The 15,466-nt window shown below is 37.8% G+C and overlaps 1 protein-coding gene across 1 annotated transcript in view; it reads left to right on the forward strand.

Annotated features, from left to right (window-relative positions):
• Positions 1–2,862: 2,862 nt before the first annotated feature.
• Positions 2,863–15,466, forward strand: part of MTX2 (metaxin 2) — a 63,678-nt gene continuing 51,074 nt past the window's right edge. Inside the window, exon 1 of the mRNA XM_082841642.1 lies at positions 2,863–3,078. Within this exon, the coding sequence (XP_082697768.1) occupies positions 3,039–3,078 (40 nt within the window). The 5' untranslated portion in view covers positions 2,863–3,038. The remainder of the gene's footprint in view (positions 3,079–15,466) is intronic.

Here is a 15,466-nt window from a genome sequence, read left to right on the forward strand (position 1 = left end):
ATGAGTTCTTTATGTATTATAGATATTAACCCCTTAACAGCTATGTGATTTGCAAATATTTTATCCCACTCAGTAGGTTGCCTTTTCATTTTGTTGATTGTTTCCTTTGCTGTGCAGAGCTTCTTAGTTTGATGTAGTCTCACTTGTTTATTTTCACTTTTTTTTTTTTTTTTTTGCGGTACGGAGGCCTCTCACTGTTGTGGCCTCTCCCGTTGCGGAGCACAGGCTCCGGACGCGCAGGCTCAGCGGCCATGGCTCACGGGCCCAGCCGCTTCGCGGCATGTGGGATCTTCCCCGACCGGGGCACGAACCCACATCCTCTGCATCAGCAGGCGGACTCTCAACCACTGAGCCACCAGGGAAGCCCTATTTTCACTTTTGTTGCCTTTGCTTTTGGTATCAAATCCAAAAAAATCATCACCAAGATCGATGTCAAGTTGCTTACTGCCCATGTTTTCTTCTAGGAGATTTATGGTTTTAGGTCTTATATTCAAGTCTTTAATCCATTTTGAGTAAATTTTGGTGTATGGTGTAAGGTAGGGGTCCAGTTTTATCCTTTGCATGCAGCTGTCCAATTTTCCCAGTATCATTTATTGAAGAGATTGTCCTTTCCCCACTGTATATCCTTGGCTCCTTTGTCATAAATTAACTGACATATACATTGGTTTATTTCTGAGCTTTCTATTCTGTTTTATTAATCCATGTGCCTGTTTTTATGCTAATACCATTCTCTTTAGATTACTACTGCTTTGTAATATAAATAGTTTGAAACCAGGAAGCATGATGCCTCCAGCTTTGTTTTTCTTTCTCAAGATTACTTTCGCTATTTGGAGTTTTTTGTGGTTGCATACAAATTTTAGAATTGTTTGTTCTATTTCTGTGAAAAATGCCATTGGAATTTTTATAGGGATTGCACTGAATCTGTATGTTGCTTTGGGCATTATGGACATTTTAAAAATATTAATTCTTCCAATCCATAGCACAGAATATTTTCCATTTATTTGTGTCTTCTTCAATTTTTTAAAATCAATCATAATTATTTTTTATAAGTTTATTTATTTATTTTTGGCTGCGTTGGGTCTTCGTTGCTGTGCATGGGCTTTCTCTAGTTGCGGCGAGTGGGGGCTACTCTTCGTTGTGGTGCGTGCGCTTCTCATTGCGGTGGCTTCTCTTGTTGCGGAGCATGGGATCTAGATGAGTGGGCTTCAGTAGCTGTGGCATGCGGGCTTAGTTGCTCTGCAGCATGTGGGATCTTCCTGGTCCAGGGCTCGAACCTGTGTCTCTTGCATTGGCAGGCCGATTCTTAACCACTGCGTCACCAGGGAAGTCCCTATTTTATTATTTTTGATGGAATTGTAAATGGGATTGTTTTCTTAATTTTTCTTTATGACATTTTGTTGTTACTGTATGGAAACAACAGATTTCTATGTATTTATTTTGTATCCTGAAACTTTACTGAATTCATTTATTAGTTTAAAGTGTTTTTGGTGGTCTTTAGGGTTTTCTACATTTAATATCATAGCATCTGCAAATAGTGACAGTTTTTCTTCTTCATTTCCAAACTGAATTTCTATTATTTCCTTTTCTTGCCTAATTGCTATGGCTTGGATTTCCAATTACTGTGTGATTTAAAATGAGTCACCTCATCACTCTGAACCTGTTTATCATCAGTGAAAGAGGGGCTTTGGCCCTCCAGATGATCTCTGAAGTCTGTTTCACTTGTAATATTTCATTCCTCTAAATCTGTAATATAGTCTGAGTTTTCTTGAATTGTTTATGTATAATTTAAAAAGTTATTAGGTTAAGGGGTAAAAAGTCACCTATGGGATTTAGGTGTCTCCACTTCCTGCCCCTCTTACCCCTGAAAGGAATGAACTGAAGTGTGTGACTAGAGTATTTTTTTCTCCAAGATGAGCTTCATTTCAGGTGTACAGAGATGAAGGGCAAACTTTTAGCTTAGGTGCTGCTCAAGCCGCCTTCTCTCTGGCAAGCATGTTTGAATAAAGAAAGAAACACTAACGTCTGTCCATGGACTAATCAACCTAACAGTATAGTTGAACGGAGGAAATTAATGTGGGTTTGAATCTGGGCTTGAGTGGACTCCCTGTGCAGGCAGTTTAAAATCCCTAAGCCTGTTTCTTTATCTGTAAAATGGCAATAACATCATCTTATTGGTCATCTAGAGGATGACATGAAATAGAATACTGTACATATTTTTTAAGTGCCTAGTATCCAGTGGACACTTAAAACTGTTACTTGCCTTGATGATATCCCTTATTTGTGGAATCTAAAAAATACAACAAATATTGTATTTGTGAATATAACAAAAAGGAAACAGACTCACGGATATAGAGAACAAATTAATGGTTACCAGTGGCGGGGGGTAGAGGCAATACAGGGGTGGCGGAGTGGGAGGTACAAACTACGGGGTGTAAGATTAGCTACAGGGATGTACTGTATCAATACAACACGGGGAATATAGCCAATATTTCGTAATAACTGTAAATAGAGTTTAACCTTTAAAACTTATATAAAAAATAGAATTAAAAAAATCACCAACCTATACAAATAAGAGCAAACAAATGCTTGTTGTTTGAAACGACTTTAAAAAAAAGTTACTTGCTTACAAAATCCTCGCTTAGAAAGGAAACTGAAAACCTCTGGGGTACCCCCGCCTTCCGGGTAGGCTGGAGTCGGGAATCAAACACCCTTCTCCCCTCTCCCTCCCCTCCCCCCGCCCACCGGCGGCCCCCAGCGGCCGTGAGCCCGGAACAGCACCGCCGGGAGGAGTCAGAGGCGGGGCCGGCGGAAGTGCTTGCTCGCCGCTGTCAGCTGCGCCGGAAGTGCCTGGCCTGGCCTGGAGGTAACCTTAGGGTCTTCGCCGCACGAGCAGGCACGGCTGCCGCGGGGGTGGGCTTTGCTAGTCCGAGCCTCAGCCGGTGCCAGGTCTGTTAGGTGCCAGGAATCGCCGGGGTGCGCAGGAGTTCGCTGAGGTTCCCGGGGAGTAGGAACCGCGGGCGCAGGGCCGCCCAGCCGACATGTCTCTAGTGGCAGAAGCCTTCGTCTCGCAGATTGCAGGTAGCGTGCATGGCCGCGGACCCGGACGGAGGCGGGGACCGGCGTGGGGCAGTCGTGGGGAGCACTGTGGGCTTTAGGACTGCAGGTTTCCTCCAGCCTTGCAGCATTAGACGCTGAACCCAGGCCTGGGGATGGAGGTGGGCACTGACTACCAGCCGCATCTCATAGATGAGAAAACGGAGGGGGAGAAATTTGGCCAAGGTCACCCGGTAGGACTGGGAGTTCCATCTGTCTTTCCTGGGCACTGCTTTGTCCAGCTGCCCACTGGGTCTGGACGTGTTGGGGTGCGTGGAGAACGCCGTGGGTTGGAATTAAGGTAGGGGCGTGGCCACAGGGGCAGGGCTTCCGAAGGCTTCAGTGATTAAGTATGGGGGCAACCTCGGTGTGGGACCTGAAGTTTAAGGTGATTGTCACTAGTGAGTCGCCATTGTCATTTGAGTGGCCACAGAAGTTTCCTCTCCGAGCAGCACAGTATTATCATTTGCTACGTCTCTAGGATTCATTGACACATTTTTAAGTCTACATGAATTTTTTGAAACACCTTTGACTTGACGGACTGAACATGACTGATGTAAATAGATTTATAATGTATTTCTGTTATCGAGGTTCTTATTTACTGTAGTGAAAGAAATTACGTATTGTTGAGAAAGTGAGGAGACTATTGTAGGTGTAGGTTGATGGGTCATAGTTAATCTTTAAATGGAGTTAATCTTAAACAGCCTAGCAGTATTCTCAGGGTGAGTATGGTAAATATTCAGTCACGAGGATAAATAGGTACATTTACAATAAGGTAGTATTTTTGAAATGGAAAGTACTGAATGTGTTACAGAATTTGCCAAAATGTTTTTCATTGCATTTGTGTGAACATACACTTCTTGTTTTCCTTTTTTCACTTAAAGACTGTTTTCTAAAAGACAGGGAAGCTCCCACTAGATTGCAAGCTTCATGAAAGCTGGGATAATACTTAGTTTGTCTCTAGTATCCTTTTTTCTTTTTAAAATTTATTTATTTATTTTTGGCTGCCTTGGGTCTTCATTGCTGCGTGAGGGCTTCTCTCTAGTTGTGGTGAGCAGGGCCTACTCTTTGTAGCGGTGCACAGGCTTCTCATTGCAGTGGCTTCTCTTGTTGCAGAGCACGGGCTCTAGGCATGTGAGCTTCAGTAGTTGTGGTACGTGGGCTCAGTAGTTGTGGCTCGTGGGCTCTAGAGCGCAGGCTCAGTAGTTGTGGTGCACGGGCTTCGTTGCTCCGCAGCATGTGGCATCTTCCCGGACCAGGGCTAGAACCCCTGTCCCCTGCATTGGCAGGTGGATTCTTAACCACTGCACCACCAGGAAAGTCCCTGTCTCTAGTATCTTGAGGACCTGTCAGTTGGTGCTCAGTAAATATTCGTGACCTGAATCAATGAATAATCTTGAGATTTCAAACAACGATTATTTCTATTTATATACCATTTATGTTTAAAACAAATTAGATCATTAATTTAATTTAGATTGCTGCTATGTTAAAATATTTCAGTGTATGCTGATATTAGTATACTGTATTCCCTAATGTGTGATTTCTTTTAAAGAAAAAATGATGAATATCTTTTAGTAAGCTTTTAATAAGTTTGGAACTTTGCTTCCATTAGTGAAATTTAAGAATTTCTAGGAATTTTATCAGTCTGTCATCTTAGCTTTTTGGAGTGGTCACTCTAGGAGGAGGCGTTTATAGATGGATAATTCAATAAATGGTGTTGGGACAACTCGTAAGTCATAACATTGCTAGAATAAATTCCAGATGAATTAAAGATTTAAGTGTAAAATAAGAACAAAAACCAAATTGTAATAAAATAATTAGGAAAAAATATAGGAGATATAGCGTAGGAGGCCCAAGCAAGACACAGAATTCAGAGTTCATGGAAGAAAAAAATTATGGATTTTATTGCACGTAAATTTAAAAAGCTTTGTACAATGAGAGACATAAATTTCTAAAATTAAGAAAAATACAGTCCAACAGAATCAAAAATAAAAGACAGGAACAGGCAGTTCACAAAAGGGGAAATGCAAATCAGCAGTGAAGGTATGAAAAGATGCTCTCCACTAATTTCCACTCAGTTGGACCCTCAAAGTATTGGTGAGTCTGTAAGAAATCACTGCCTTTTGGGAACTTAACATAGCAATATTTATTTAAATGCTGTTACTTGACCCAGAAATTCTTCTTAATGAGATTTATCTGATAGAAATAGAAGGACCAGTATTTAAAGAAATATACAACAGTAATAATTGTAGTATTATTTGTAATAGCAAAAACCCAGAAATGTCCTAAGTTATGGCATGCCCACATTATTACAGATACTAAAAATGAAGAGGTATATCTGTTAAATGTATTGGCTTGAAAACTCTGATTATCTTAAGTAAAAACAAGTTATAGAATAGTGTATGTGTGTATATGTAAATAGTATGAACCCACTGTTGTTAAATAAATGAACCCTGTATACACATGTATATGTAAGCAAAGAAAAATGTAGAAGAATATTCAACTAATTTTAACTGGTAATGTCAGGGTAATAAGGATAGGATGTTGGTGGAGTGAGAATATTTTACTTTTGAATTTAAATGGTTCTAATTTAAAAAATTTGAAAGATTATATTTTGGCAACAGCGAAAAAAGGGTGTCTATACCAATAATTTATATGAAACCTTGTATTTGACTTGTAAGTGTGACTCAAATCTAACAACTAATCACAGCAGTCTGCTTCTGGCAGTAATAACGGTTTTCTTGGAAGAGATCAACCTCAAGAGATTAGAGATATATATCTACATAGTCCCATTATAACTTAATAAGTAAATGTGAATCTGTTTTTGTAGTTGAGAGCTCTGTTTTTTAATGTGTTTAACACTTTGCTTATTATTCTTTCTTTCACTGGGCCAACAAACTGGTATTTCTTTTGGAAACATTTAACGACATCTTACATCTATCTGTGCTATTCATGAAGTGCCTTCCTTGAGAACCTCATTCATAAGGACATCTTTTTGAAAGCCTTCTCTGAACTCCCCCATTTAAATGAACCTTCTGTCTCTTTACCACTAGTGTATCCCTCACCAAGTCCTCTCAGTTCTTACTCCTTATTATGACTCAGTAGCTATTCTCTCCATCTCCACTGCTATATTATTACCTTAGTTTACAGCTTTGTTATTTCTTGCTTGGATTACTGTAGTAGTGTCTGAATAGGTTTTCCTGCTTTCAGTCTGCTCTCTTTCTAGTACAGCCTCTACACTGCAAAGCCTCTGTGGGTTTTTGTCTGTTTGTGTTGTTTTATTTTTATTTTCCTAAAATGCAGATTTAACTCCTCTTGTTTTAACACCTCATTGGTTCCCCGCTGTCAGTAGACTGGAGTGAGGCATACAAGAGCCTCCGTGAGTTATTCCAAGTCTGTCTCTCCAGCCTCATCTCTCATCACCCCTTTCCTTGAACGCTTGCCTTTCTAAACTATTAGTAAATAAATAAACTATTAGTAGTGTCCATTTTTGGCAAATGTTGCCTTTTCCCTGAACTGTCCACTTTGCTTGGATAACTCCTGTCTGTCCTTTAAGACTCTGAGCACATTTTAGCCTGTAAGTCTACCTGACATTTTTTTCCTGTGTAATAAGAAAGGTTTATTGTTTTTCTTCTTTTTTTCTCATAATAAAAATGATACATTACTACTGTAGAAAATGAAAACAATCCAAAAGAATACAAAGTAAAAATCACCTAAAATCATAAATTTAAAATCTCATCCTCATCATTAAAACTTTGGTGAACAAAGCTACCTCATTTACTCTCCCTACAAATAAAAAAAATGAACATAATTAATATATAATATGATTACTTTTTTGTAATCTGTTTAGTCATGTAGCATATCGAGATCTCCTTCCATGTCTATGAATGGACTGACATATATATCATCATTGTTAAATGGTTGCATTAGTATTTCACTGTAATGAAGAAATCATAATTATGATGGGTATTTGGGTGTTGTATTAATTCGGCCTGAGAGGCAGAAGTGGTAGGAGCTCTAGCGCTACTTCTAGCTCTGTACACACACACACACACACACACACACACACACACACACACACACACACACACACACACCCCTCATGCATGCACGCACGTGGAACTGGCTTATGCTGTTGTCGTGGGGTTGGCCAAGCAAATGCTAAGTCCGAAGGCAGACAGCCCTGAAGGGGGTCCAGGAAGAGGAGGGAGCACGTGCCGCAGGTGCTGCTTGCAGGGCCTGAGCTCAGGGAGGACTTAGGTCCTCTGTTGGTAATTTGGGCCCACCCAGGATAATCTCCCTTTTGATTAACACAAGGTCAGCTGATCCTGGACTTTAATTATAACAGCAAAATCCCTTCACAGCAACGCCTAGATTAGTATTTGAATAACTGGGAGGTGTTTGCTACAAAATGGCTGTTGCCTCCCTTCTGTCTTCCCAACACCTGCTGGAGGATACCCCTTGTAGCTCACCCTAATAAACAGTAGAAAGGGTATTCTGGCAGATGTAGTTCAGTCTAGCCAGTTTCATGTGCCTCAAAACCATCACAGGTGTATATGACTTTGTAAACAGTGCTTACAAATACATATTTGTGTATCTGAGTAGTTTCTTTGGATAAATTTCTTAAAGTGGGAGAGAATTTTGAATTTTTCTTTTAACTCAGTGACATGGAAATAAATGGTAACTTATGATTTTGAATTAATAGCTTGGATCTCTAGATAATGATATGCTAGATTAAGAACTTTAAAAAGAGGATGAAAATAGTCCTGGATATTGAGTGGTTTTGAAAATCTTTTGTAATAGCCTATGTATTTTAAATTTTAACTTGTTTTTTTAACTGGCAAAATTTCCCAATACATTAGTTGAGTTTCAGGTTAAAAAAAATTATTTTTTTCAGACAGTTGGGTAGGCACATATCCCGGGGAAGGATTGAGTATTCCCATTTGGGTTGTATGACCATATTTGGAGTAGTCACTGTAGCCGAAAGGACAGAGTACTGTGATGGACAGGCCTGACTCACTTGCCCATCTCTTTACCAGGAGTGACTCCAGTTTTTAGGGCTCCACAGTGCCACCAGATACACGCAAAAAGCTAGAGAGGTGCTGAGCGCTAAACTGCAGGAATCTCCTACAGTGTTGATCACTTCCTTCACCTTGCTTTCTTCCTGTGGACTTGGAAGTGAGAGTCAGACCTGGGTTCTTATTCAGCTACTTGCTAAATGTGTGACCTTGGGCAAATTACTTGCCTTTTTAAGCCTCAGGTTTCTTATTTGCAAAGTGGTAAAGATAATTATAGATTATTTAAGGAATAGATGACAAAGGATAGAAAATGCTTGGCATTGTGTCTGGGACATAGTAAGCACTCAATAAGTGTTCATTAATATTATTTTTAGCTCATTTACCTATCAGTTTTTCTCTTTTACTGGACTTTGCTTCTGTCTTCCTGTGTGAAGATATAAGTTTGGTAAAGCTTTTAAAATTACCTATAAATAGAATACATAATTTATTTCAATAATATAAAACATCTGTAAAGTTAATTTTATTAAAATTACTCCTGTAATAAATTATTCTAAGATATTTGTTTCAAGATTATACCTTTGATAAGTTCCAGCCATATTTATCTTCATTATATAATTGGATCTTCAGTATAGGTCATAGGTATAAATACTCTGAGACTTTTTCAGTGGTGATTTGTTTGTTAGCATTGCCAAAAGGTTTTAGCCTTAAAAACTTAGCTGCTAAGTATCTGGTTGATGATAAGAGTAAGCGTCCTTTTTTTTTTTCCTTTTCTGCGGTACGCAGGCCTCTCACTGCTGTGGCCTCTCCAGTTGCGGAGCACAGGCTCCGGACGCGCAGGCCCAGCGGCCATGGCTCACGGGCCCAGCCGCTCTGCGGCATGTGGGATCCTCCTAGACCGGGGCACGATTTCGTGCCCCCTGCATCGGCAGGCGGACTCTCAACCACTGCGCCGCCACCAGGGAAGCCCCTAAGCGTCCATTTTTGACCCACTGTGCTAGATGATATATTGATACATAGTTGCTAGTATTAACAATTTGATCATGTTAGGCATTTTTCTTGTTTTATGGATGAGGAAATTGAAACTCTGTTAGGTAATAGAGTATAAAAGTTAGGAACAAGGCCATTGGAGTGAGACAACTGAATTCTAAGCTCAGTTCTGCTTTCTGTTTTATGATCTTGGGCAGCGCTTTCTAGGCCACAGTTTCCTTATTTGTGAAAAGGGGATAGTATATTTTATAATGTATTCTAATCACCTAGGGTAGTACATGGTATGTTCAGTATGTGGTAGTTTGTTACTGCTTTTGTTCCCTAGGTGCCTCTGAGGATGTTACCTTTGTACTGTTATCCCTTTACCATTTTGGTCAGCAAAATATCCAAAGTGTCTTTATTTTTATTAATTTCTATACCATCGTTTCTGAATGATCTTATTACTTCACTAATGTGTTGATATAGTTTAAGCATATTAGTTAATTTCATCATACTATGATTATTAATCTTTTGAAATCAGGACAATATCTGTTCTGTTCTTTATTTAGAAGCTCTGTAAACTATGTAAAGGATGAAAAAGAAGACTTGGAATATTTCATTTATCTCATTGTGGGCATGCAGGTGCTTAATTATTTAAATTTATTATTAATTTCATTCTCGCAGTTGCATTAATTTATGGTATGATCTAGGAAAGTAGTTTTATAGGTTCCATGGCACCGATATGTAAGCATTTTGAAAGTAAGTATAATCAATATAGGCATGTTTAAAAAATTTTGTTTTTATATCAATAATAAAGTGCTTTTTATTCCATCTTTCTTCCACATGAATACTGGGAAATTTGGACTTTGAAAGCATCTCAGAAGCGTCTTAGAGGCCCAAAGTGGAAACTATGGGTTAAAGGTCCTTTGTAAGATAGAAGTGATGCTATTGCTCAAAAGATTTATTAAGAGTGAAGAAAATGATAGTCAAGGCTCTTACATCTGTATATCTAATATCTAATAATTGCAACAGATATTTGAAAAAATACAATGCGTTCAATTCTTTTGCTCTTGAAAATAAAGATATTTTGTTAGTTATTTGTAGTCCACATTCTGAGGATTCTCCAGTATTGAGGGAGGCACGGAGGAATTATTGAGAAGTTATTGAAGTGGCCATTACATTTCAGAGAATCTTCTTTCATTTGTATTAGTTGTATGAATAGACTCATACCGTAGTGCTTATCACCTTGGCACATGTAAAGTTGATATTGAAGGGGCAGATGGAGAAGCAAAACAAAGACAAAATAGGTTATACTTTAGATTAGAGGCAAAATACAGTTTATTGACAGCAGTGTGACCTATTTTCTTTTATCATATGAACAGGTTGAAAACCAAATTCTTAAAGACAATGTTTATTTCCTTTTAGAAAACTTTGGTATGCTGTTAAGATCACTTGGAAAGCTTGTTTTTGATCTCGTATAATAGTCCATATTAAGCATAATGTGAGTTTTAATTTTCTTGTGTGCTTCATTAACATTCTGTACTCTGAAATTACATGATTTTTCATTTTTAACTTAAAAGATTTTGGTGATGTATGCCCCATAAAATTTGTCAGTCTTTCTTCTGTGAAGACTTTTTTTTTTTTTTTTTTTGCGGTACGCAGGCCTCTCACTGTTGTGGCCTCTCCCGTTGCAGAGCACAGGCTCCGGACGCGCAGGTTCAGCGGCCATGGCTTACGGGCCCAGCCGCTACGCAGCATGTGGGATCTTCCCCGACTGCAGCACGAACCCCGTGTCCCCTGCATCGGCAGGCGGACTCTCAACCACTGCGCCACCAGGGAAGCCCCTTCTGTGAAGACTTCTGAGTTATTAATGTTAGCTCAAGCCTTTCATATATGAGTGAAAATTCAAAGAAAACATCAAACTTCTTAACATTTTTCAAACATTTTTGATATTTCTTGATAAGCAGTTTTTAGATGGGCTGAAGATGTCACATGAAGATGAGATATTAAATTCAGGCTTCTCATTTTTTGTTCAAAGACAGAAGTTATAATATTCAGCAAATCCAGCCACAGACATTTATGTGTAGAAGTTTCTGCCTTGCCAGTAAGAGAAATGCACATTTTAATTTTTTATTGCTTTGTAAATGATCCTGTACTCTATTCTTGAACACTTCTTATTTTTGTACGCTCTATAAATGAATCATGGTTTTGAACTTTCCTACATCAGTAATAAAAATGAAATTTGATTGGTTAGTAATAAAGAAGGTTCTTTTCATAAAAACAATCATTTTGTCATGGCAATTCCCATTAACTGTAACTGCATTAGCAAAATAGAAACCATAAAAAGCATTTCATTATGCTTGTACACTTAGCTATGTTTTTGTACTGATTTTATATATATATATATATATATTTTTTTTTTTTTTAAACATCTTTATTGGGGTATAATTGCTTTACAATGGTGTGTTAGTTTCTGCTTTATAACAAAGTGAATCAGTTATACATATACATTGATTATATATTTTTATCTCTAAGAACTTTTATAAACCAGAGAAGTTTCTTCATGGCTTAACCTGAGATGTTATCATTCCTAATTTGGTTAGATGGTTTTATTTCCAGACTTACAGCAATTTTTTGCTGTCAGATATCTTTTAGGCTTTAGATAGCAAAAGACCTGCTTGTATTTTCCGCAGAATATGTTTTTAGGTTGAGTATCTAATTTGCATTAGGTGCTCTGCTAAGTGCTGGGGTACAAAAATGAGTAACAGTTGTTGTCTTTGGTGAACTTATATTCTTGTGTTGGTCAGATCCATTGAAACAAATACAAAGTGGTGTATCCTGTAATAGAAATGCTAATTTACTGAGCCTTTTACCTCCCTTCTCTCAAACTGAATTAGGGGTGTTAGATATTTAGTGAACATCTTAACTCCTCTCCCTGCCCCTCACCTTCTGTCTAGTGCACTTGTGATTATTTATTTTTACCCAGTTCATATTTCGTCTCCTCTCGTGAATTCTTTCCTGTCTTCATCAAGCTGATTGTTATTTCTTCAAGAGGATTCCTGTAGTGCTTTATACATCCCTCTGGTCTGATGCTTATATTAATAACTGTTACTGAGTACATTCTGTGAGCTTAGAGACTGTATATGGCATTTACGTAGTTTATCTAATTTTATTCTTCCTAGAACCTTACAAGGTAGATGATATTTCCCGTTTTTACAGATGAAGTAAATGAGGCAAGAAGAGGCTATGCAACTTGGCGAAGGTCACTTAGGCAATAAGTTGTAGAGTTGGGAGGGGAACCTGGGCATGTCTCACTTCAAGACTTATGTTTTTTCCCTACACCACCTGTATTCATTTATTGTATTGTAAATGGTTATGTGCATCTCAGTCACCTCTTCTCACTCCCTCTGCTCTGTGCCCCCCACCCGCTCAACAAAATTAGATCTTAGAGAGCAATGGCAGTTTTATATTCATCTTTGTCCATTTATCATAGTCCCTGGTACATTTTCCAAGTTTAATAACCTATGGTTGTTTAGTTAAGTGCTTTAATATATTTTTTTCAGCCTCTCTGAGGATTTTCTATCCCTGTGCTTCTGTTCATGAAGGGATTCTGTGATGGTTGGTCTATGTTATCTTATTTCTTGTTTGTTTTTTCCTTTTTTTTTTTTTTGTTGTTCTTGGGGAATCTGGCAATTCTGCCAAGACTTCTGCAGGTATAACAACAGATCAAATCCTCTGTAGGGAGTCATCTGTTTCACAGCTAGCTGAGAGGAGTGAGGGAGGAGGAATAGAGAGTTCTTTGGTTACCTAGCTTGATATGAGAGAGTGAGTATATGTCACGTACTAGAAAAGGGCAGATACTTAAAATAATAGGTACTATTGTTACAGTGATTGTAATTGGTTTAGAGTAGTGGAGAGGATTGTTTCTTAGTTGGAGGGACATTTATTTTCCATTTTCTAGGATTAGATTTAGAGAACCATTAAATCTTGAAGGTTAACACTGTTAACAATGTTGAGGTCTGATACTTGTGTGGGACTGTTTGTCTTCTCTCTGTTTTTTGGCCAGATACTGCACTTTTAATCTTAACCAGCTGTTTTTGCATAGTTCTGCTATCGATCTCATATTCATCTCTATTTCTGAGAAAAGTTCAGACACAGTGTCAGTGTTTCCTCTTTTATGAATTATAGATTACCATTTTTAAAAAGAGAATTCAAATTTTGAGCCCTAGCTACAAGGTTCATATCTGTTCATAGTCACCTGGAGTTGGCCTGCTGTTTATTGGAAATTAATGAAAAATGGTGGATCTTTTTTATAATGGGGTGAAGTCTAAATATAGCCATTTGAGAGGATGACACATGAATCCTTACTAAGAATGGAAGGTTTTCAGTTTAACTTGTATTCATTTTAGCCTGAGTTATTGGCTTGCTGATGCTGTGAATTTGTTTTCTTCACCCTTGTTAACCTCCAGAAGTTTGTCAGTTTTATGAAATTGATCCTTGAATACCATTTTGAAATTGATCTCTAGTGTCACATAGATAGGTTCAGATGGCTCACGTTCAAGTCTCGTAACTACTAACTTAATTTTACTTTCCTTATTGATTACATCTAATGGAAAAACTATCATTTAACCACTTTTTGGTTCCAAAGCAAGTGCAGCCTCAGTTCATTAGTCTTAAAAGCTTATTCTGGAACACTATTAAATTGCAACATGTTACTAAAGCATGTTTTAAAACATGGCTTTAAGCCATATCCACAAATACTTAAGTAGAATAAGATGGGTAAAAATCTTCTTGAATAAAATTAATCTACATAGATCCTTACTGCCACATTCTATGAGGCAAATGAATAAAAGGGGTGAAAAGAACTTAATCTTATTTGAAGTGTACTCCATGTCCTGTGGACAGTACTTTTTTTTTTTGTGATGGTGGTCACAGACCATCTGCATCAGATTTACTGGGAGTGTGTGTGGCAAGTTTGGATTCTTGGCCCTCGTTTCTACAGTATCAGAATATCTGAGTTTAGGGTTTGGTGGAAATATGCAATTTTACAGAGTTCCTTAGCGGATTCATATACATTAAAGGTTGAGAACCATTGTTGTAGGATGATTGTAATTTCTTTAATTATAATTAATTAATTATTATAATTATTACCTAAGAACATTTATTTGTGGGCTTTGTAAGAAGTTAGCTAATACAGTTCTGTGTTCATTGAATCTGGAGCCAGACTACCTGGGTTCAAACCCTGGCTCTTGTCACTTATTAGTCACTGTGACTTTGGCAAATTACTTATGGTTGTTCCTTAATTTTCTTATTGTAAAATAGGGATAATAATAGTAGTGTCTACCTCATAAAGTTGTTGTGAGGTAGTTACTAGGTCAGGCACTTAAGTGCACAATAAATGCAATAAGTCTTTTAAAATCTATTTCAGTTTTACTGAGGTATAATTTATATACCCTTTTAAAGTGTACAATTAATTTTTAAAATATATTTGCAGAGTTGTGATTATTACCACAATCCAGTTGTAGAAGAAACATTTTCATCACCTCCAAAAGAAATTTCTTGCCTGTTTACAGTCATTCCCATTCCCATCCCAGCCTGAATCAACCACTAACCTACTTTCTGTTTCTGTAGATTTGCCTATTCTGAACATTTCATATAAATGGAATCATACAATGTGTTTTCTTTAGTGACTGGCTTTTTTCACTAGGAATAATGCTTTTGAAGTTAATCTGTGTTGTAACAGGTATTAATGCTTGGCTCTTTTTTTATTGCCAAATAGTATTCTATGGTATGGATATACCACATTTAGTTTATCGACTCATCAGTTGATGGTCATTTAGGTTGTTTCCACCTTTTGTTTACTGTGAATAACACTGCTGTGAACATTCTTGTACAAATCTTTGTGTGGATATGTTTTTCCATTTCTCCTGGGTGAATACCTAGGAGTGGAATTGCTGAGTCATAATGGCAATTCTGTGTTCAACATTTTGCGAAACCTCCAAACATTTTATACTCCCACCAGCAATGTGTGAGAGTTCCAAATGCTGTACATCCTCTAAACATTTGTTATTGTCTGTCTTGTTGATTAAAGCCATTCTAGTGGGTGTGAGGTGGTGGCATCTCATTGTGGTTTTGATTTGCATTTCTCTAACAACTCATGATACTGAGTATCTTTTCATGTGCTTGTTTGGCCATTCATGTATCTCCTTTGGAGAAATATCTATTCATATCCTATGCCCATTGAACGGATTGAGTTATTTGTCATCTTTGTTATTGAGTTGTAAGTTTTTTATATATTCTAGATACTAGCTATAAGGGTCTTAAGGGACTCTTTAACTGCTGTCACCGTCCCCCACCCCACCCCCCACCATTATCATCTGCCTCAGTAG

The sequence above is a fragment of the Leucopleurus acutus genome (genome assembly GCF_964270905.1).
Source record: "Leucopleurus acutus genome assembly, chromosome: 6".
NCBI lineage: Eukaryota > Metazoa > Chordata > Mammalia > Artiodactyla > Delphinidae > Leucopleurus > Leucopleurus acutus.